We start from the raw sequence: 20,946 nt of genomic DNA on the forward strand, positions 1-20,946 counted from the left end.
AGACGGCATCCCATCATGGATTCATCACTCCCACGTGAAGGCAGCACGAGAGTGGACAGCTCAGGAGGGCGGGCCCTTAAGACTAAGACTCAAGCATACATAAGTATAACCCTTTGTTTCTTCCTTTTTTCCTCTTTAGCCCAGGCATTCGACCAGCCACAACCAAAATCAGAAGGAGCATTAATAACTTTGCTAACAACAATACATAAGGTCTTAAATAAGACCACTCCAGGCATAGGACAAGATTGCGGGTTGTGCCTAAACACAAAAACCCCCTTACTATGTTGGGGTAGGAACTCCCTTAAACTTAACTGAGCTCAGTAGGCTAGAACTTCAAGTCGATTCACTAGCAGAAGTAGTCCTTCAAAATAGAAGAGGTTTAGATTTATTATTCTTAGAACAAGATGGATTATGTATAGCTCTAAGTTAAACCAGTTGCTTCTGTGCTAATAACTCTGGAGTAATTAGAGAGAGCTTACAACTAATACAGAGAAATTTAGATGCCAGGGAAAAACAAAGACTAGAATCAGATAACTGGTTTCATAATTAGTCACCATGGCTAACAACCCTTCTATCTGCTGTAGCTGGACCTTTAATTCTCCTCCTCCTCTTGTTAACTTTTGGCCCATATTTCCTCGACTTCTTGTTTGCATATATAAGGAAGAGAATTAATTCTATTAAACTTTTAGTATTACAAAATAGAGGCTATGAGCAAATTCCACATGAAGAATCAAGGATTTGATTTTCTGCTAAGGCCAGTGGGGAATGTGCTGGCTGGAACATTACTGCTTGGCTATTGCCCATAGGAACATAGGCTATCGCCCAAGGGAACATAACATTCTAACAATAAGCTTTCTGCTTCTGTACCCCCGCTTGCACACCTGACCCGCGGGTTGACAAGTAGTGAATAGGAGAAAAATAGACCTTTGTGTTTAAGACAGAATGAGGAATGGGATTTAGGGCTTAAAAACCCTGTACCTCTACATTTTGGGGCTGCTTAATTTGGGATCTGCGTACCCCTGGCAGACCCAGCTGGCTGAATAAAGAGTGTGTTTCCTATAACTCGCTGATTTCTGGTGGTCCATGTGTCTTTCGGGAGCTGGCGGCTACAACATTAGCACAATGCAAAAAAATTCTATGTCTTAGGATGTTGGAGAAAATATAGTTGTCTATCAATCAGGTCTTATTAAATAAAGTATATGAGGACTTCCAGCTTCATCTTCGACATGAAAAGAGCTTGGAAATTGTCATTTCCATTTCTACTACAAGAAGAAGCTGCACGAACTGAAATTAATGTCTTTCTTGAACCCATCAGAGAGTTGAGGTTGCAGAGTGAATTGTCACTCTGAAATCTAGAGATACAGGCAAATCCTGAGAGTCACAGCCGAGACCTGCTTAACCTGCAGCAAAAGCCGCCAGAGCCATAACTGGTTGGTAGGAACAATTAAACGATAATTTTGACAAATTGCTGAAACACTAGTGTGGACTAGTGTGAGAATGAGACACTTCCCGGCCTTCAGAGAACCCCAGACTTTTATGGGCCTTCCCAAGAGGAACAGCACCAGGTGTTCATGGTGAAGAGCCCTCCTCTGCCGGGGAAGGGGAAGAGTACGCACTGTAATATATGCTCAGAACCTTCACTTTAACAAAGATCTATTCTCCAGCAGAAATGACTTTGCCAGAGCCCTGTATGAAAGACATTTCCCACAAAGCCACCTCTAGTCTTCCTGTCTCATCTAAGGGATAAGAAAAAAAGCAAAACCAAAAAGAAACAAAACCATATTCAACAGGGATAAGGGCTCCGAGGAAAACAATTGAAAAAACTGAAGCCAAAGAAGTGAGTAGAAGGTGTGATTTTTTTTTAAGTCGTACTACTGGAGGAACCCTTCTGAAGGCCACAGACGAGAGATATAGGCCCACTGAAAGACTGAGATCTAATCGTAAGATTTTAGGGATCCCACATAATAAAACGGGTTACAGATGAAAGGGCAGCCACATCCTGACTCTATTTAGGAAACAGTTTTTAGGGCCGCCCTAAGACAACACAAAAACAAGAGGACACAAAAACAAGGACACTAAAAGAATTTGAATCTTCTGACACCTATAGCTACAGTGAACATTAAACACATCCAATTCCCAACCAGATTAATGTAAAACCTCACACTAGAGACTTATTTACCTCAATATTATCAATGCATTACGTCCAGGATTCATCAAAAAGTGGAAAGTGATGCTAAAATAATAGGAAAAAAGAACACAGCCTTAAAAGACAAAGCAAGTATCAGAACGAGACTCAGATATAACACAGATATTGGGATCTTCAGATAATTTAAAATAACTATGATTAATGGTAAGAATGCTAATGAAAAAAGTAGACATTAGGTAATACCAAATGGGTAATGTAAGCAGAGAAATGAAAACTCTAAGCAAGAGTCCAAAGGAAAGGCTACAAATTAAAACACATAATAGAAGTGAAGAACGTCTTTGATGGGCCCATTAGGAGGCTGGACACAGCCGAAGAAAGAATCAGTGAGCTTGAAGATAAGTAATAGAAGCTTCCCACACTAAAATGCAATAGAAAAAGGGAAGGAATAACAGAACCTCTTAAAACAGCGGAACAATTTCAAAAGGTGTAACGTATGTGTAATTGAAATAACAGAAGAAGGAAAAACGAAGAATATTTGAAGTTATAATGACCAAGAACTTTCCAAAATTAAAAAAACTATATAATGAAATATTATGGAAAAAAATAGAAAATATGACCCAGATTTACATTTTTTTGGCACAAAAAGCTATATTTTTGACAATAGGCAGTTCGTAAGATGGCATGTATATACACAGATATACATATGTAAAAAGATTTCTGAAAGCGTCTTTCCTAAAATACAATGTTCAGATTTACTGTGATTTTTACTTTCTTGATTATGTTTCTCTAACCTTGAGTTTGTTTGTTTTCACAAAAAGCATATATAGTTATGATAATCAGAACAAATGTCTTCTTTTTCAATAGAAAAGGCACAACTTCTCACTTTGCAGCGATTCAGAATGCAGTGTTTTGCAGTCTTCATCCCGGGATGGCCCTGATGTCATCGGGTGCCTCTCACCATGGCAATCTCTGAACCTACAGCCCAAGAAAAATCTCAAGTCAAAGGAGCTTGCAGCTTGCAGTGTTCACGAGAACAAAACAGGTCAGTGCCCAGTGAAGCTGAAGAACAAATGTGAAGCTTCAGGTATTCAACATTTTCTCACCTCAGTCCAACAACGTGACAGGTTGGACACCCCAGTAAGAGACTGTGTCTTCGCTGACCTCACTGACATGGGTTATTCCCACTACTAGCAGGTGACCAGAGAGATGACAGAACTATTCTCCTCAGCCCCCTAAGCAGATGGGTTGGTGGTGGCTGAGAGCCCACGCAAAAAGGGACAATTTACATCAAATTTAGGTCATTTTCTGGGCTTACCTGGTACCCTTGTCTCTTATCGGCATCCGGGGTCAAAAGTTGTATCTCAGATGTTGGTGGAAGATGTGACCAAGCCAACTGTCTCCCTTGTATGGTACTCACCACATCCCCTCATATCATCCAGCTCCAATTGCCTTTGTCACCGTCTCCCTTCGGCACTGCCATGCAAAGGCAGCCAGTTGTAAACCTGGAAGAGATATATTCAGAGCAACCTGGATGGACCTTAGGAGCATGCTTCAGAGTGGGGGGAAGAAAGGATGCATACTTACGTAAACTAAAAATGCATTCATAAGGAATGCAGTCAGCGTTAATGTAATGGCGAGGTATAGAGCCAGAGGAAAGAAAAAGTAATCGGGGGGATCATTTCATAAATTGTATAAATGTCTAACCAATGTATTGTATATTTGAAACTAACAATAAAATAAATTTTTTAAAACACACATTCACCCCAAACAGTGCACATTTACACAAATACATAAAGATATATATTAAACACACTAAATAGCTGCCTATGGAGATTAGGAAAGGAGAAGGCAGAAATGACAAATGAGAATTTAAGAAAATAAAATGTAACCAAAATAAAGCACTCAAACACCTCCGCTTTCAACTTCTTGCCTCTTGCAGGCACCTAAGGGGATGCAAAGCTGTCCAGAGCCTTGCCTAGCTATTTGGTGCCACTCTCCTTCCGTTTCGGGTGTCCTCTTCCCCATTAATCCCTCTTTTCTGCCTCTAAGACTCCCCAGCACCAATACCAATTTCTTTATCCATTCATTTCATGGACATCATCTTTCTCTCACGCGCCCTCTTTTTCACACTCCTGCTTCTCAATCTCTGACCCTTCCCCCATGCCCATCGCCACCCTCTGCAGAGAGGAGCTCGCCCTGATGAGACCGCAAAACCAGCAAAACTCAGACTTTCACTTTGCCTGGCTGTTTTCTTTCTCTTTCTTCTCTCCCTCCTTCCCTTCCCCCACTCCCTTTTTCTTTCTCTCTCCTTTCGGCACTGTTATCAGCCCTGGATGCTCTGGGCTTCTTTAAGTGGTGGCGGCAGCCACTCCAGGACTCCTCTCTGGTGCTCCTCCCCTCGCATTCTCATCTCAAAGTCCAGCCTCTGGGCGAGCATTTGGAACTCTTCCTCCGACCTGCTCCCATAAGGATTTGCTTCCTGACTAGGAGGGATGACTCTACCCTGGAGATATTTGCCAAGAACTTTATGCCTGGAGACTTCCTCTCCCAGGATCCCCAAGAAGTGCCCTTCTCCGAGCCGTGAGTGGAAATCAGGGGGATGTGGGTCAGCAGAGGGTCAGTGAGAGTTCCAGAAACTGTTGCCTGGAATTCTGGAATGTTAGACCTGGATGAGGTCTTAGAGACGGGTCATCTAACACAGTGGTTCTCACCTTGTCAGATCCAATGCCCCCCTCTCATGCCCAATATTTCTGATGCTCTTTTGTCCTGGAATAAATTCATGGATAATAAAATCTGACTATACACACTTTCAAAATAAAAACAACATAATACCTTAGCTGTAATATAAAGAATAAAAGGAAAGCAATTCAACCATTCCCTTCCTTTTCATATGTAGGGGCCTTGTTTTCTAACACTTTCAACCACTCTATCTTTTAGTTGGAGCACTTAATTCTTTTTCGTTTAAGGTACTTATTGATAGGGCTACAACCAAAAGATAGAGTGGCCGAAAGGATAAGAAAACAAGACCCCTACATATGAAAAGAAAGGGAATGGAAAAAGATATTGCTTTGATGAATCTAGAAGGTATTTAAGTCAGACAGAGAAAGATAAACACTATATGATTTCACTTATATGTAGAATTTAAGGAATAAAAAGAACAAACTAATCAAAAATAGACTCACAAATACAGCGGACAATTTGGTGACGGACAGAGGGAAAGGGGGTGTGGAGGGCTGGGAGAATGGGGTGAAGGGTTAAAGAAGTACAAATAAGTAGCTGATGGATGGTCACGGGGATGGGAAGCCCTGCATAAGAAATGCAATTAGCTAGGTGTAGGGTCAGGGAGGGAGGGAGCAATTGGGGGGATCATTTTACTAAGTATATAGTTGTCTAACCAATGTACTGTGTACTTGAAACTAATTAAAATATTTTTAAAAAGTAAAGCAATTCACAATAAAGTACTAACTATAATATATTGATGCTCAAGGATGACTACTTTAAAAGACATAAGGCATCCTCACAAATTTCCACCATGCCCCCAAGAAGTGGAGTCATCCCTTCGATGACTAATAAGAAGATTGAGACTCAGAGAAGTGCGGTCTTTACCCAGAGACACTCACGAGACTAGGACTCAATACTGAGCCCTCCTTTTCCACTTAGATTCTCTTCTCTCTCCGGCAGGAACAGAAAATGTGAGGAGACCTGGGGTAGCCAGCCAGTGATGGCTTCGTGTATTGTATTCTATGTGCTTGTGATTTTTATATGTATCTTTTTTTCACTAGCACCCCACTACCTCTTCACCAATTTTCCTCATGCAAACATGAGTATAAGCAGCTATCTGCACATCTATGTGCCAGAGTGGAACCCTGTGCCTCACGAGCTCTAATCAGTATAGGAAATCCTTTTCCATTCCCCATTATGATCAATTTTATCTTCATTTTCTCCTCGTCTTTCCTTTTTCTCTATCTTTTCTTCTCTTATTTGCTTTTTCCTCCCCTGACGACTACAATTCTTTGAAACTTAATACATGTCTGATACTTTAAATGATTATCTCCTTCCATCTTTAACCAAACTTTTTAGTAATATTACCCCATTTCACAGATAAGGAGACAGAAGAATAAAGAATAATTAATAAATTTGGTCAAAGTCAGAAACATAGAAGTAACAACCTGGGATTCAGAGCCAGGTCAAATGATCCACCAGACCCTTTCTTACCCACACTTCTTCCGGTCCTGTTTGGAGTCCTCTTTTCCCTCAATCATGGTTTTTGCCAGAATCATTTAACCTCGACATTTTCTGAGAAGCTAGAATTATACCCAGAGTTTTATGCTCAATAAGGAGGGCACAATGCTGAAAGTACCAGTTGTTGACAAATGAAAATGTCCTATGTGCAGTCACCTTCCCCTTTCCTTCCCTAACCCCTGATGGTTGTGGAGCAGGTGTCTTAGAGATGGCAGGGAGGCTTGGTGCCTAGAGATCTTGGTCAATTTATTGGAGACTCCTCAACATAGCTCTGCGAAAAAAACTACAGAGAAGTAGTAATCTTGCAAACCCATGCTATGACATGAATGTCATACTCTTGACCTGGCCTTTCAAAATCCTTTGGGGTTTTATTTCTACTTTCTTACCTACTGTACATAAATTTACGCCTGCTTATGTTTGTTCATCTAAACACACACTCATTGAACACACCCTGCTTAAGAACGTGCTGTGTGCAAAATGCACATCCAATCAAAAGTATTTGAGCACTGGGAGTTCCAGTCAAGATGGCAGAGTAGATAAATGCTGTACTTGCCCCCTCCCAAGACCATATCAAAATTACAACTGAACTACAGAACAAACATCATTGAGAATTGCCTGAAGTCTAGCTGAACAAAAGTCCTATAACTAAGGACATACAGAAGAAGCCAAGGATAGGAGAGGTAGAGACAGAACAGGCTGGTCTCACACCCACATATGGCAGTTAAAATTGGGAGGGATATCTCGGTTGCAGAGGACCCCTTCTGAAGAGCAAGGAGTCCTAGCTCCGCACCAGGCTCCCCAGCCCAGGGTTCCAGTGCCAAGAAGATAAGTTCCCATAACATCTGGTTATGAAAACCAACAGAGATGTGGTTAAGTGAGATGGAGGGCAGCTGGAGTCCTAGGCATTCCTCTTGAATGGCCCATGAATGGACTTACTGGCAGCATCTCAAAAAGTGCCAGGGACATGCTGGGAGAAACTGAACTGTGTGTGGCTTCAAGATGAGGGCTGGGGAGGCAGCTTTATCTCAAACAGAAGTGCTAGCAGAATCCATTGTCCCTTCGTTGAGCCCTCCCCTCACCCAACCTGAACACACAGGCAGGTGCCATATCTGAGTCTCCATCAACCTGGCTAACATTGTTCACCTCACTCTGGTGATTCCCTGAGACTCTGCCCCAGCTTACTTATGGGCCCACTCAACCTGATTCTAATGGATTTTCCATACAAACGACCTATCTTGGCTCATGCTATGGACTTTCTAAAATCTCTCAAAGGTTCATAAACCCCAAACCTGAGGTATCTGGCCCCATAACTCTTGCTAAGCAGCCCCAAGTCTGGTACTAATGGCAGCCAGCCTCAGTTCAAAGCTTAGCCTCTCCGAGGCACCTCCATGCCCGGCACAAGTGGCAACCATCTGCAGATCACCTTGTAGTTTATATCAAGTGGCCTTGGGCAGGACACAAGCAGCAGCTAACCTTAGTCTGCACCAGAGCCCCTCCCAAGAGGCCCCCAAACCAACATACAGTGGCCAGTTTCAGACCACACTAAAGCACCATCCATTCACCTCTACAAAGACATACACAAAGAGCAAATTTGGCAGGCACCAGAGTCCCACTAAAGTGAGTCTTGCTCTGTAGAGTCAGCCCCTGCACAACAGCTTCTCCACTATAATCATGGCCATTCCTCATAACCAATCATCCTGAGGACCAGTCTTTCCCATTGATGTGCAAACAGCAATCAAGGCTTAAATACAACAGGAGGGCACACACATCCCACAGAAGGGACATACCTGGAGAACCCGGCTAAAGTGACCATGGCGACTGTACCACTGAGCCTCACAGGACACCTACTTCATAAGGCCACTCTACCAAGAGTGGGAAACATAGCATCTTTACCTAATAAATAGAAACAAACGCAGGAAGGCAGCCAAAATAAGGAGACAAAGAAACATGTCCCAAATGAAAGAATAGAACAAAACTAAAGAAAAAAACAAAATAGAGATAAGCAGTCTATCAGATGCAGAGTTCAAAACACTGATTATAAGGATGCTCAATGATCTCAGTGAGAACTTTGAAACAGAAATAGGAAACATAAAAATGGAAATAGAAAATAAAAAAGAATACGATATCTGAAAGGAAGGATACTTTAGAGGAAATCAACAGTAGATTATATGAAGCAGAGAACTGAATCAGCGATTTGAAAGATAAGGCGACAGAAAACACCCAATCAGAACAGCGAAAAGAAAATAGAATCCAAAAAATGAGAATAGTTCAAGGGGCCTCTGGGACAACATCAGGCATACCAATATTCATGTCATAGAAACACCAGGAGAAGAGAGAGAGAGCAAGAAATCAAAAGCGATCTGAAGAAATGATGGAAAACTTACCTCATCTGTCAAAGAAAATATACAAGCCCAACAAGCACAGAGTTCCAAATAAGATGAACCCAAACGGGCCTACATTAAGACACATCATAAATAAAATGCCAAAGATTAAAGACAAAGAGAATCTGAAAAGCAGCAAAAGAAAAAGAATTAATTACCTACAAGAGAGCTCCCATAAGACTTCCAGCTGGTTTCTCAACAGAAACTTTGTAGGGCAGAGGGATTGGCACAAAATATTCAAAGTGATGAAAAGCAAGGACCTTCATCCAAGATTACTCTACCCAACAATGCTATCATTTGGAATTGAAGGACAGATAAACAGCTTCCTAGACAAGAAAGAACTAAAAGAGTTCATAACTACCAAACCAGTATTACAAGAAATGTTAAAGATACTTCTTTAAGTCAGAAAAAAAATCTAAAATATGAATAATAAAATGGCAATAACTATATATCTATCAATAAGTACTTTAAAGGTAAACAGATTAAATGCTCCAATCAAAAGACATAGAGTAGCTGAATGAAAAAGAAAACAAGACCCTTACATATACTGCCTATAAGGGATTCACCTCAGATCAAAAAAGACACAGACTAAAAGTAACGGGATAGAATATGACATATCATGGACATGAAAACAGAAAAAACAAAAGCTGAGGTACCAGTAAATACTTATACCGGACAGAAAAGGCTTTAAAACAAAGGCTATAGCAAGAGCCAAAAAAAAAACCCAGTGATTCTACTTCTGGGTATTTATCCAAAGAAACCCAAACCACTAATTCAAAAAGACATGTGTACCATATGTTCATTGCAGCATTATTTACAATAGCCAAGATATGAAAATAACCTAAGTGCCCATTGATGGATGACTAGACAAAGAAGTGGTACATATATACAATGGAATACTACTGAGCCATAAGAAAGAATGAAATCTTGCCATTTGCAACAACATGGATGGCCCCTGAGAGTGTTATGCTAATTATGCTAGGAGAAATAAGTCAGACAGAGAAAGACAAATACCATATGATCTTGTTTATATGTGGAATCTAAAAAGCAAACTAACACACACACAAAAAGTAATCTCACAGATTCAAATAAGAGTGAGATCAGAGGGATGGGGGAAAGAGGGAAAGGGATTAATATACAAATTGGTAGTTACAAAATGGTCGTGGAGATGTAAAGTACAGCACAGGGAATATAGTCAATAATATTGTAATAACTATGTGTGATGTCAGATGGGTACTAGATTTATCAGGGTGACCACTTTGTAAGTTGTATTAATGTCTAATCACTATGTTTTACACTTGGAACTAATGCAATATTGTATGTCAACTGTAATTGAAAAAAATATTTTATAAAAGTATTTGAGCATCTACTATACACCTGTATCATAGACAGAGCCATGATGAGCAAAACAAAACCACTCCTCTATGTATCCTAGTGAAAAAGAGTGAGCATAAACAGGTAAACAAATAAGTAAGTAACAAAAAATCCAGTAGAGATATATGTTGTGAGTAAAACCAAATCAGGGTGAGGAGATAGAAAACTAAAATGGGGTACGGGGAGACAGGGGCTGCATGAGATAGGGAGATCACCAGGTATTAAGTGTTATCAAATATACAAAAATAAATACTTCACGATCCTTGTACAACACCAACATATATACAATATGATATATGTGTACATAAAATATTCAGCCTTGCCTGTGTTTGATACGCACAATTATTTTGGGCTAAACATGTACACAAAGATATAGAAGCAATTTGCTTTCAGTATAAAAGAGTGGAGGAAATATATCAGTGGTGCCTTCTTTTTTGCTAATTAGCTAACAATTGTTGAAGGGATAACATTTCCGAGAAGGTGGGGTATGTGCTCAAATGTACCATTTTCCTATCACCTGCCTCCCCTCCCACAAGAAGGGGTGCATAGCAGGGAGGCTGATGGCCCGTTTCCATGATAAACTTCCCAAAATTCCAGCAACTGCCTTCTCTTAAAAAAAAAAAAGAAAGCATTAAAATTAGCCCTATAGGGAGATGTCCTGCCTGCACCGCTCCAGGCAATCCTTGCTGCAGTCTGCAGAACTGATTTAGCCCTGCTACGGGCCAGGAGGGTGACCCCAAAGAAGGCTTGCCCCCAAAAGTGCCAAAAGGAAAGACAATCCACTAGCCTCAGGATCAGGCAGAGCTCTCACTCGCGAACACCGGCAGCTGCCCCATGCTTACTTAAGTGAAAGGGCGTTTATCAGAAGGCTATGGAGGGAGAGGGTGGAAAGAATCAACGGGAGGTGAGGAGGTGGGCCAGACTGGGCATGAAGAGATACCAGGGGAGGCCAGGCAGGAAATGATTTTTAAGTGTTTTGTGGCTCTAATGATGGCCTCCAGCTATTCCCTCCACCTGGGTCATTTGCTCAGGACTGCAGGTCCTAAGGAAAAGACATCTCATTCACCCATCAGAGGTCTGACTCATCTCTTGATTCCCTGATGGGAAGGATTCACATGATATATTATCCTATCACTCAGAGCACACAATTCAGCACAGGTGGTTCCCCACAGAGGGACCAGGGTGCTATTGTTCATGGCGATACTGAACAGCAACGACAAGTGTCCTCTGTAATGTCATGCAGAGCGTGGGACAGTTTATGAAGGAAAAGGGTCCTCTCACGGGTCTGGGAGCTCAGCAGGAGCAGATGAAAAAAGTTTCTCCTCAACCAACCACTGTCCCTCACTTATCCAGACCTCACCTTAGTCTCAACAGGTCTGCATGAGGTGGCACCTCAAGCCCTCAATCCTATGTGTGGGGGACGCTCAAAATTACAAACACCTCACATTTAATCTGCCCTGGCCTCAGGTGAATGAAAAATCTTCCTAATGCATTGGCTATCCTAAGAATCAAATGAGATATCCAAAGTGACATATTTTTTTAAAGTTATCTAATATACTAGACAGAAATAAAACATAATTAGCATTTTAATAAATCACCTTAACATTCTAGCAACTATATCTATTGTGCATTTTCAAATCTCTTATAACCTTTTTTTTTAAAGACTAAGGAAAGTCTTAATAAATGTTTCCTCTGTGTTGAAAGCTGGTTGTGGATGTTAGAAAAATCTTTATCATTACAAAGAGAATTTCCTCTAGAATTTTCAAATGTCACAAAAATTGATTTCTCTCACCTATGTTGCCCAGCAGGTTTTTACTTTTTGATACAATAATTTGGGAGAAAGAAGTAAAAATTAAGGTGATTTACTTGCTGTGGTACTCTGTGAGAATTAGGCAGTTGGAAAATTAAAACTAGTTATCCATTTGGCATTTATTATCTAAGAGTAGTAGTGTTCTCCAAACTGAATGTTGCTTCACTTTTAAGTTGAGTTGTCCAGGTGAAATGAAGTGGAAATTGGTGAACTAGATGAAAATCATTAACTGTCATCTGTGTTGACATGGTTTAAAAAGACAACATCAGACCAGTTAAAATGATTTTTTTTTAATAAAACAAAAAATGCCTATACAGAAATAGATCTGGAATTCAGTTTTATTAACCCAGATCTTCGTTATCCCTTCCCCATCCCTCTTGGGTCTGTCTTCCCCAATACACACAGCTCCACGCATGGCCATGCAAACAGGCACGAGAGTACATGCACACATGCAATTTCCAAGAATCCAAGAGAAGCTTCATTAACCTTCGCCTTTCATGTCATCCTCAAAACACAGGTTATTCTGAACAAAGAAAGCAGGCAAATATCTATATATTTAGATTTTAATATTTTTCTAGCAAATGATAAAAATCAAAGCATTTTTTTTGGGGGGGGTTGTCCATCAATTACTATTATTATTTTTGATTTTGGGTTGTTTAGTGAGAGGGAAGGTACGAAAGGCAATAGTTTTTTGAGATGTTATCTAGACCTTTTTCATTTATTGGCTACTTATTTTTCCTCCTTGCTTGCTACCGTCCTTCTTTCCATCCTTCCTTCCTTTCTTCCTTTCTTCTTTCTGTCCTTCTTTCCTGAAAACAAGATTTTATATATTTAATTTGGAGCCCTCACTCCATCATCATATTCTTATCAGTTGGGTGAATGACTGACTGAATGAATAAATAAACAAACAAATGAATGAATCTGTCTTTGCTGTTTAAAATTCAGCATTTCATTTATAAAATCTTTCATTGCAATTCTCTTTCCCCTCTAGCCTACTTCTTAATTCCTATAACCTTGAAGTTAAGAGAGTTTATAGCCTTCTCAATAGGCGACTCCAGTTTTGGAGAATGAGTCTGAAATAGTCAAGGCAACTTGAATTCTTAGAAACATTTAGAATTTTTTTCCATCTCAGAAGAGTAACTAATGTAGAAGGACACAATGAAAAGCTTTTCAAAAGGTGAAATTCTCAGAAAGCTTAAGTTATAATTTTTTTGTCATTTTCATACCTAGATAGCCAAAAGCCACTTGCTTTTAAAATAAGAGCGAATTAATGACATTCGTGATTCTTTAGAGCAGAAAGGTGAATGAGAGCTCTTTAAAAGAAGACATAATCAGAGCTGTTACTTTTCAGCTTTCTTTAAAAGCACAATTGTTCATTGTGTTTCTCAGGACTGTGACTTCACAGCCACACAAAACACCAATATCTCATTCATGAATTCAAACCTTCATACTGAATAAGAGATCTCATTTCCTCAGCTCTCTCCACCTATAAAATTATCTTGATAATGACTTAGAATCTTCGAAATTAGCAGCATTCTTTTCCCAGAGTACTTACAATGTCTCTGGATATCTGCCCCAGCTCTGACCTTCTTTGGCTCTAATCCCATCTCACTGATAGAGACATCAAAATCTGTGCTGGAAGCAGAGAGTGAGGTAGCCGGTGAATGAGTGAAAACGTACTAGGCTGGGAGCCAGAGACGTGGAGTTTCATTCTTGTTCACCAGCTAAGCTTGGTGACCTTAAACAAATTAACGTGCCACTTTAGGCTGGTTTCTCTGTCTATAAAATAAGCATTTTGACCCCCCCCCAAAAAAAAGATGTCATTTAGCTCCAAATGGTGATTTTTCTGGCTCAGCTTATCTTTGCTTTGTCATGGTCTTGTGTTATCATGGTCTTTGTGTTGTTGTGTTTTGGAGGAAAGTTTTGTCTTCTAAATCTATTTGCATGTAGTATTTGTTAATACGGTACATTGCCCAGCACCTATCTTTCTTCATCTCCTACAAGAATAGTCAACAGCTATTCATTCCTTGTTTATTGACAGCCAACCCAATCCCAGGAACTGGGACAGGTACTGGGATTCAGGCATTGGGCAAACCGACGTTTAGAAAGCACTCTTACTAACAAAGAGGATATATTCCGGCAACACGCGGCACTGGGAGAAGTTTGGTCAACTGAAAAGAAAAATGTAGCTGACATGGGGGATGGGGAAGGAGCTTCCCAAGGTTGTGAGTCACCATGGTGAGAGAAATCATGACTCCCCCAATATCCTCCACACCTTTCCCGACTAAATTCAAGATGAACTTCCTTTTTCCCTCCAGAAAATTCCTTATTGAAATACCTCAGTTTTTAATCCACATTAAATTCTGATTTAAATGATTTGTTTCAAAACTAAGAAATAAAATTGCATAAGGACCTTGATTCAGGTAACTATAGTAAATTTTTACACTGTGTGATGTTTAATTGAGGATCCTAACTCACTTCACTTTTAGTAGGTGCTTTCTGGACATCCGGAACCAAGCTCAGTCTTCATACAAAACCCAGAATGCCTCCATGTGACTTCACACCTGAAAGATACCAGGTAAGAATCAGAGTTTTAGGAGAACCCAAAAGAAGGGGTCCTTCTGAAAGGGGCTAACTTAATTGTTTCCTCAAGAAGGACCCCACAAATGGTCCTGCCTGCTGCTGAGCCATCCTTCCCAGGTATTCTATCCTGTAGGTCAGCGGTCCTCAACCTTTTTGGCACCAGGGATTAGTGCTCCTATGAGAATTGAATGCCTGATGATGTGAGGTGGAGCTGAGGTGGTGATGCTAGCGCTGGGGAGCGGCTGCAAATACAGATGAAGCTTCACTTGCTGGCCCAGTGCTCACCTCCTTCCGTGAGGCCCAGTTCTTTTTTTTTTCCTTTTAATTTATTATTATTTATGCCTACAGCACCTGGTCTTCCTAGGTGGTCTCCCATCCAAGTACTAACCAAGACCAACTCTACTTAGCTTCCGAGATCAGACATTGAGTTTGTTCAGGGTGGCATGGCCATAGGCCATGGACCGTGGCTCCACTGGAGCGCGAACCCAGGACCTTCTACGTGTAAAGCAGACGTGCTAACCACTACACTATGGAACCACGTCCGCGGCCCAGTTCTTAACAGGTCATGGACTGGTATCAGTCTGCAGCCCAGGGGTTGGGGGCTCCTGCTTTAAGTTATTAGAAGCATTTGAACCCTCTTACTCTATTCCGTGCTATTGTATGAATTGGTGTGCATGAGTGTGAGAGGCAAAGGCGGAGACACAGAGAACGTAAGAAAGAGACAATATATGTATCACAGGGATAGAGATATGGATATACACATACATAAATGCTTATATCACAAAACGTGATGGCACATATCGACTTTAAAAAATGTCGTTCTGATTTTGACTGTCTCTCATGTCAATGCATAGTCTGACTTTACTGAATTCTCTACCAAAAAATATAAAGTTATCATTTTGCTCTCAGTCTAATAAATATTTCTCTCTACAAACTTTTTATTCTACATAATATTAATAGATTAGAAAGTGTAGAATCAATAGCTAGTCAGGAGGGACCCATAAAGAAAAAAAGTACAGGAGAGAGGTTTGATAATTAAAGTCATGAATATCACAAGCACTTTATTATTTTTTTCATTCTCAAAAAAAAAAAAACTGCAGGAAAAAAATGAGTTATTAATTCAGACATTTACTTCCAAAGTTGTTTTTGTTTTGTTTTCTTGTGTTTCACAGCAAAAATCAACTCAAAGCCACGGCTTTCCGTTGAGAGGTAGACATTTTTAGCCCCCTTCTTCACATTTGATCTTGAAAGGAATCAAAGGGCCACATGAATAATTTCCCCAACTTGAGAAGAAGGGCCTTGGTGTCCTGCAAGGAAGACACCGGGCAAATACACCCATTTGTGAGTATAGGGCAGTGGCCTTACGCCCGGTCAGGAGAGAGGCAAAGCACTGCTGTAGTGACCTGCTATTGTAAGAGATGTGGAGATGAGGCGAAGGAAGGTTAATACTGAAATGTTGTCTGTCCACAGTCCTTTGCCTATACCCGTGTCCTGGACATCCACGAGAAGCATCTCTCTCCTGCGCTGACGACGTATTTTCCGGAGCCTTTGTTGCTCCACCAGGGTCACATGGAGTGGCTGTTTGATTATCAGGGAAACAGATACCTGGATTTTTTTTCTGGGATTGTCACTGTCAGTGTTGGTCACTGCCACCCGTGAGTATCCTTAATCTCAGGGTTTTCACTTTAGAAGAATATATGGGACACAAGCTAACGGTCGTGTTAGTGATTGAGAGCCCTGTTTAAAAATTCTCTCTCCTCAGGCATATCCTACTTTGTGGTTGACATACTCCCTGCTATTTCCTGGGTAACAGAAAAAAAAAAAATCTGAACACCACACTTTTTCTTTTCTTGACAACACAAGATTTAGGCATTCTCATTGCACGTGCAATGTGCCATGTGCCACGTGATCGGTGTCACTGTGCTTGTGTGTGTTTCTCCTCATTAGCAACTGTTTGACAAAGAAAAGAAAGTCACTAAGGAAAATGCAGAAGACAAGGAAGGCAGGCGAGTCCTAGAGAACACAGGGATAAGCATGTGGGGTGGGGGATGACGAGAGATGAGAAATCACTTCTAGCCCAAGGATTTTCAGCAACTACTGATGGGTAAGGACAGAAAGGAGGATACGAGGAACACGTAATCAAGGCTAGAAATTTACATTAGGGAATGTATCACTCCATTAATCCTGGGATTCTTTGCTACCTTGGTCACCGGCCCATCCACACTGATGCCCTCGGCAGGTCCTTCTGAGGTCCTTCTGGTTTCGGTGCAGCCATCCCATTTTAATGTCTGTTTTCTCTTTAATAATTTGGCCAATAAAATTCAAATTGAATGGGACAAAAATAAAGCAGCAAGCTTAAATAAATTGAATAGGTTTGAGCCCTTCTGTCAAGGTAGGGGCAAAGGGTCTTCTCTGCAAGCAGCTGCCAGGCAGTGAGGAGCGAGTTTAACTCCGGGGTCCAGCCCTCACCTTCTCCTTCTGCAGCCTTCTCCTTCCTGTCTTCGGGAGGCACTCGTCCCATGCCAGGCTTTGAGGAACTTGCAAAATAAGTTTCAAGTGAAATTTAAAACATAGGACAAACACACATAAAAGTAGAGAAAATGAAGTAGAGAAAACCTTTTCACATTCTCATTGAATCTTCCCAACAACACCGGACATTGTCCTTGTTAATCAACCACTCTTACTGGCTTTCATGACCTTTACGCATCTCCTGATCTCCCTCTGACCCTGAAGCTTGACCCTCTGACCTTTAACTCTGGGTGTCCTAGGCTCTTTCCTTAACCCCCCTGCTCTTTCTATATTCCTTTCATGCCTTATTATTTCCACCATAGAATCAGTCCCACCCCATCTCCCCACCTCTGGTCATTCAGTTGCTACATTTTCAACAGCCTTACCCAACTCTATTTCTTCAGCCAATTGCCAAGCTGCAATAACTCTAATAAACCCAGAGTGGCATTAAGATGCCACATATTTCCCACAGCCTCCAGGACAACCCCACCACCACCACGGCATGATATTCCACCATCAACTGAAATTCAACTTGACCAAGACCAAATCCACCATGCGATCCACAATACTGCTTCTATTCATACGTTCTTCTATTCAAGGAGCACAAGTGAGCTACCCACTCTGCAGCTGTTCCCTGCTAGGAGCTGGGTAGCTGAACAACTGGCTGCGTATCTCAGCTTATCCTGGGGTTTCTCCAATGTTACAGGCAAGAACATCATGTCATCTTCAGCTCTTCCCTGTCTTTCATTTCCTTTAGACAGCCAAGGTCTAGTTTTCCCTCTTCTGAAATGCCTCTCTTACTAGCCCCTCTCTCTAATTCTCACTAACACCAGCCTCCTCGAAGGCCACCATGCTCTCGTAACTGGCTTCACCATTACCAGTGTTCCCCTTCCATTCTACCCTCACGTGGCTCTCAGATTTATTTTGCTAAACAATGCCTTTGTCAAGCGTCTCTTCTGTTTAGGAGTTTATTGGTACTCCACAGTTGTCTAAAGTGAGTTCCGTGGAAGGCTGATCACACGTGAGTTTTGTTGGTAAAAGGTCTTGTGAAAAAATGAGTTTGGGAAACACTTTAAACTATATCTACCTCCTGAGGAGAAACAATACACATGAGACTATTAAAGGTACTGAAAAGTCCTACAGTAAAGAAATCTGTTTGACCTGGCATTTCTCAAAATTGGTGAACCACTGAATGGACTTTTTTTTGGTGTGACAGTTTATCGATAACAAACATATTGATCTGTAATAAACTTTAGCCATTGCTGTCCTTTTGATCAAGATCAGACACCTCGGTCTGTCTTTTCGGGACTTTCCTAGTCAGTTCCCACACATCCATCTACCCTTATTCTCTACCATCCCCCGACATGAACTTTCTTCCATAGAATGCGGTTTCGTAGTTACAAAATGTTCGATGCCGACCACTAAGACCCAGAAACTGGAATCTTCTTTGAAGGAAAAAGCCTTGCCCTTGTATACGTGGGCTTGACAGATCTATATTTTAGAAAAATAAAACAGAAAGACACCCAGGTTTACATCTAGTCGTCTCTAGTTACCCAACTCTTTAAAGTCTAGTTAATAAGAAAACCTAGTTAGAAGAGATCCTAAGTCCAAATTTCCTTCTAAATAAGGAATTTTTTTTCTAAAATCTCTAAGATATAATCATTTTGTTTCCTTTTAAACACTTGGGTTGGTGAGGTAATTATTACCTTTTGAGTCAATACAACTCATTGCCAGACGTCTGTGGTGGTCAGTGTTCTTTCTAGTGTGGATGAAATCAGAAATAGCCACACTGGGTTCAATGACCAGTGTGCGTGTTGGGGAGGACGTGCCTGCCAGCAGCAGGGGTAATTCTGCTCTCCTGTTTATCCAGGAAGGTAAACGCAGTGGCACAAAAGCAGATGGGCCGCCTGTGGCACACAAGTTGCCATTTCTTCCACCCTCAGATCCATGAATATGCAGAGAAGCTTTCTGCGCTTCTTCCTGAGCCTCTAAAGGTATAATGCTCTCAGATCGAAGGGACAGGAGCCTCCTGATCCCAGGGTTGCTGCCCTGGAAACAGGAACATGGGCAGGAAATTTGGTGTGTGCACTGAACAACTGAAACAGTAAGCTAATAGCCGTATTTCAAAGCAATCAAGGAAAGAGAGGAATTTACAAATTGCTGGTGAAACCAATCGATGATCACTGTCTCAGCTCCAAGCTTCTGCCTGTCCTTGGTCACTCTCCTCACCACCACTCTGCAGAAACCACTTAGCAAGAGCCCCCACTCCCTTGACTGTCTCCTTTACTTTCCTCAAGAGCTTGTTTGTCATCTCTTTGCATCGTAGCCCCTCTGCAAAGTCATTTGCATTTTTCCGTTTACAAAGAGTGGAGCTATTTTTAAATAAAATTAATATACCATCCAGTTCATTTAAGCTAAGATGCATTTAAATATTTTTGCTAAGTGAGATTGTTTCTCTGCATTCGAAATGACGGAATTTTTAAATGAATCGAGAGGTGAAAATCTTGGCCAAGATTTGCATTTAGGGATTCGATGAGTTAATACCTATGTAGTACCTAGAACAGTACCTTGTGTTAGCTATCATTATTATTATTATTTTACTATATTATCTAGACACTCTATTTACCATATTATCTAGAAGAAATGAAGAAAGTTAGAATAGCTGCAAACTAAGTTCAGCCTACTCACGTTCATGGAAGAGCAGAAGCAAGGAAGTCAGCAAGGCACAGCACATGGCCCCCAGTCCCCGAGCCTGGAGGATCCAGGGCCCTTCAGCTCTCCCCTTCCTTTTGGACAAGACAAGCCATACTTTTGTTTATTTGCTTGTTTTTTCAGCATTCACACACACTGAGCTGACAGGCTGGGATATCCTCGGAAGCTGCAGGACTAGGAAGCCTGCCTTGTCCCATGCCTTCAGATCAGGTGGGGTGGTTTATGTTCAGGAACCAAGAGACCTAGTCTTCGGATCCACTCGACCACTAACCACTGTGTACCCCTCAGCAAGTTTCCCCGTCTTAGAGTTTTGCAGAGCATCCAGTAAAATCAATGGAAGTCCAGAATGTTTCATAATTGGGATAATCCCTTAGCCTTTTTATTTCTCTAGCACTTAGCAGCTGCTCAGTAAAGAGCTGTAAATTAACGCAGTAATTAAATGATGGAACTGTTTGTCTGATGGGACCTCTCCTTAATAATCAGAGGCTGGAACACACAGTCTTCTGCAATTTCGAATTACTTGGGTAATAAGGAAATAACTTGAAGTGTAAGGTCATGTGTCTTTGTTTTCCCTCCAGGTCATTTTCCTGATGAACAGTGGCTCGGAAGCCAACGACCTAGCCATGCTGATGGCCAGAGCACATTCACATAACACAGATATCATTTCTTTCAGGTAATCACACCTGGAATATAAAACTTTAATAACATCGACTTAGCCCACTACTAAATGTCTATCTTTAAAATAGAGCACGAAGGGGTTTTCCCCAGGGGTATGTTTCTAATTTTAGGTTTTAAGGCAAGATCAGTCAAATGAATTTTATGACAGGTTAACTCCATTCAAACTGACCTGATCCGAGGCAGGGGTGCCTGACTGGGGTAACAAATTGCTTGCGGTCCTAGTTATGTCATAGATCTCCTATGGAACTGAAGGTCACATGACAGTTTTTAACTTTGAAGATGTGGTATTACTATGACATATGCCAAGAGATGAATGACTGGTCTCCACTCATAGACACTCATGACTCTACCATGTTACACTGGGCTCGTTTTGATCTCTGCTTATGATAAGGAGCCACATATTCATCTCATATGCCAGCTGCATCAGTGTTTCACCTTTTACTCTTTTTCAGTTCCAATGATGCCAATATAACCCTGTATATTTCTGCTCCTTTGGGTGACTTTTGAGAATC

At 41.1% G+C, this 20,946-nt stretch overlaps 1 protein-coding gene and 1 pseudogene across 2 annotated transcripts in view; one reads left to right on the forward strand and one right to left on the reverse strand.

Moving 5' to 3' along the window:
* Positions 1–4,569: 4,569 nt before the first annotated feature.
* AGXT2 (alanine--glyoxylate aminotransferase 2) overlaps positions 4,570–20,946 on the forward strand; it is a 36,951-nt gene continuing 20,574 nt past the window's right edge. The window contains exons 1-5 of one of the 2 annotated variants that reach the window (XM_039842690.1): positions 4,570–4,726; positions 14,443–14,531; positions 16,007–16,191; positions 18,915–19,038; positions 20,335–20,429. In XM_039842690.1, the coding sequence (XP_039698624.1) occupies positions 4,639–4,726; positions 14,443–14,531; positions 16,007–16,191; positions 18,915–19,038; positions 20,335–20,429 (581 nt within the window). In that variant the 5' untranslated portion in view covers positions 4,570–4,638. The remainder of the gene's footprint in view (positions 4,727–14,442; positions 14,532–16,006; positions 16,192–18,914; positions 19,039–20,334; positions 20,430–20,946) is intronic. The other variant, XM_039842691.1, reaches the window with a different exon arrangement.
* Positions 14,876–14,991, reverse strand: LOC120586479 (uncharacterized; annotated as a pseudogene).

The sequence above is a fragment of the Pteropus medius genome, unplaced genomic scaffold (genome assembly GCF_902729225.1).
Source record: "Pteropus medius unplaced genomic scaffold, Ma_sr-lr_union100, whole genome shotgun sequence".
Classification (NCBI taxonomy): domain Eukaryota; kingdom Metazoa; phylum Chordata; class Mammalia; order Chiroptera; family Pteropodidae; genus Pteropus; species Pteropus medius.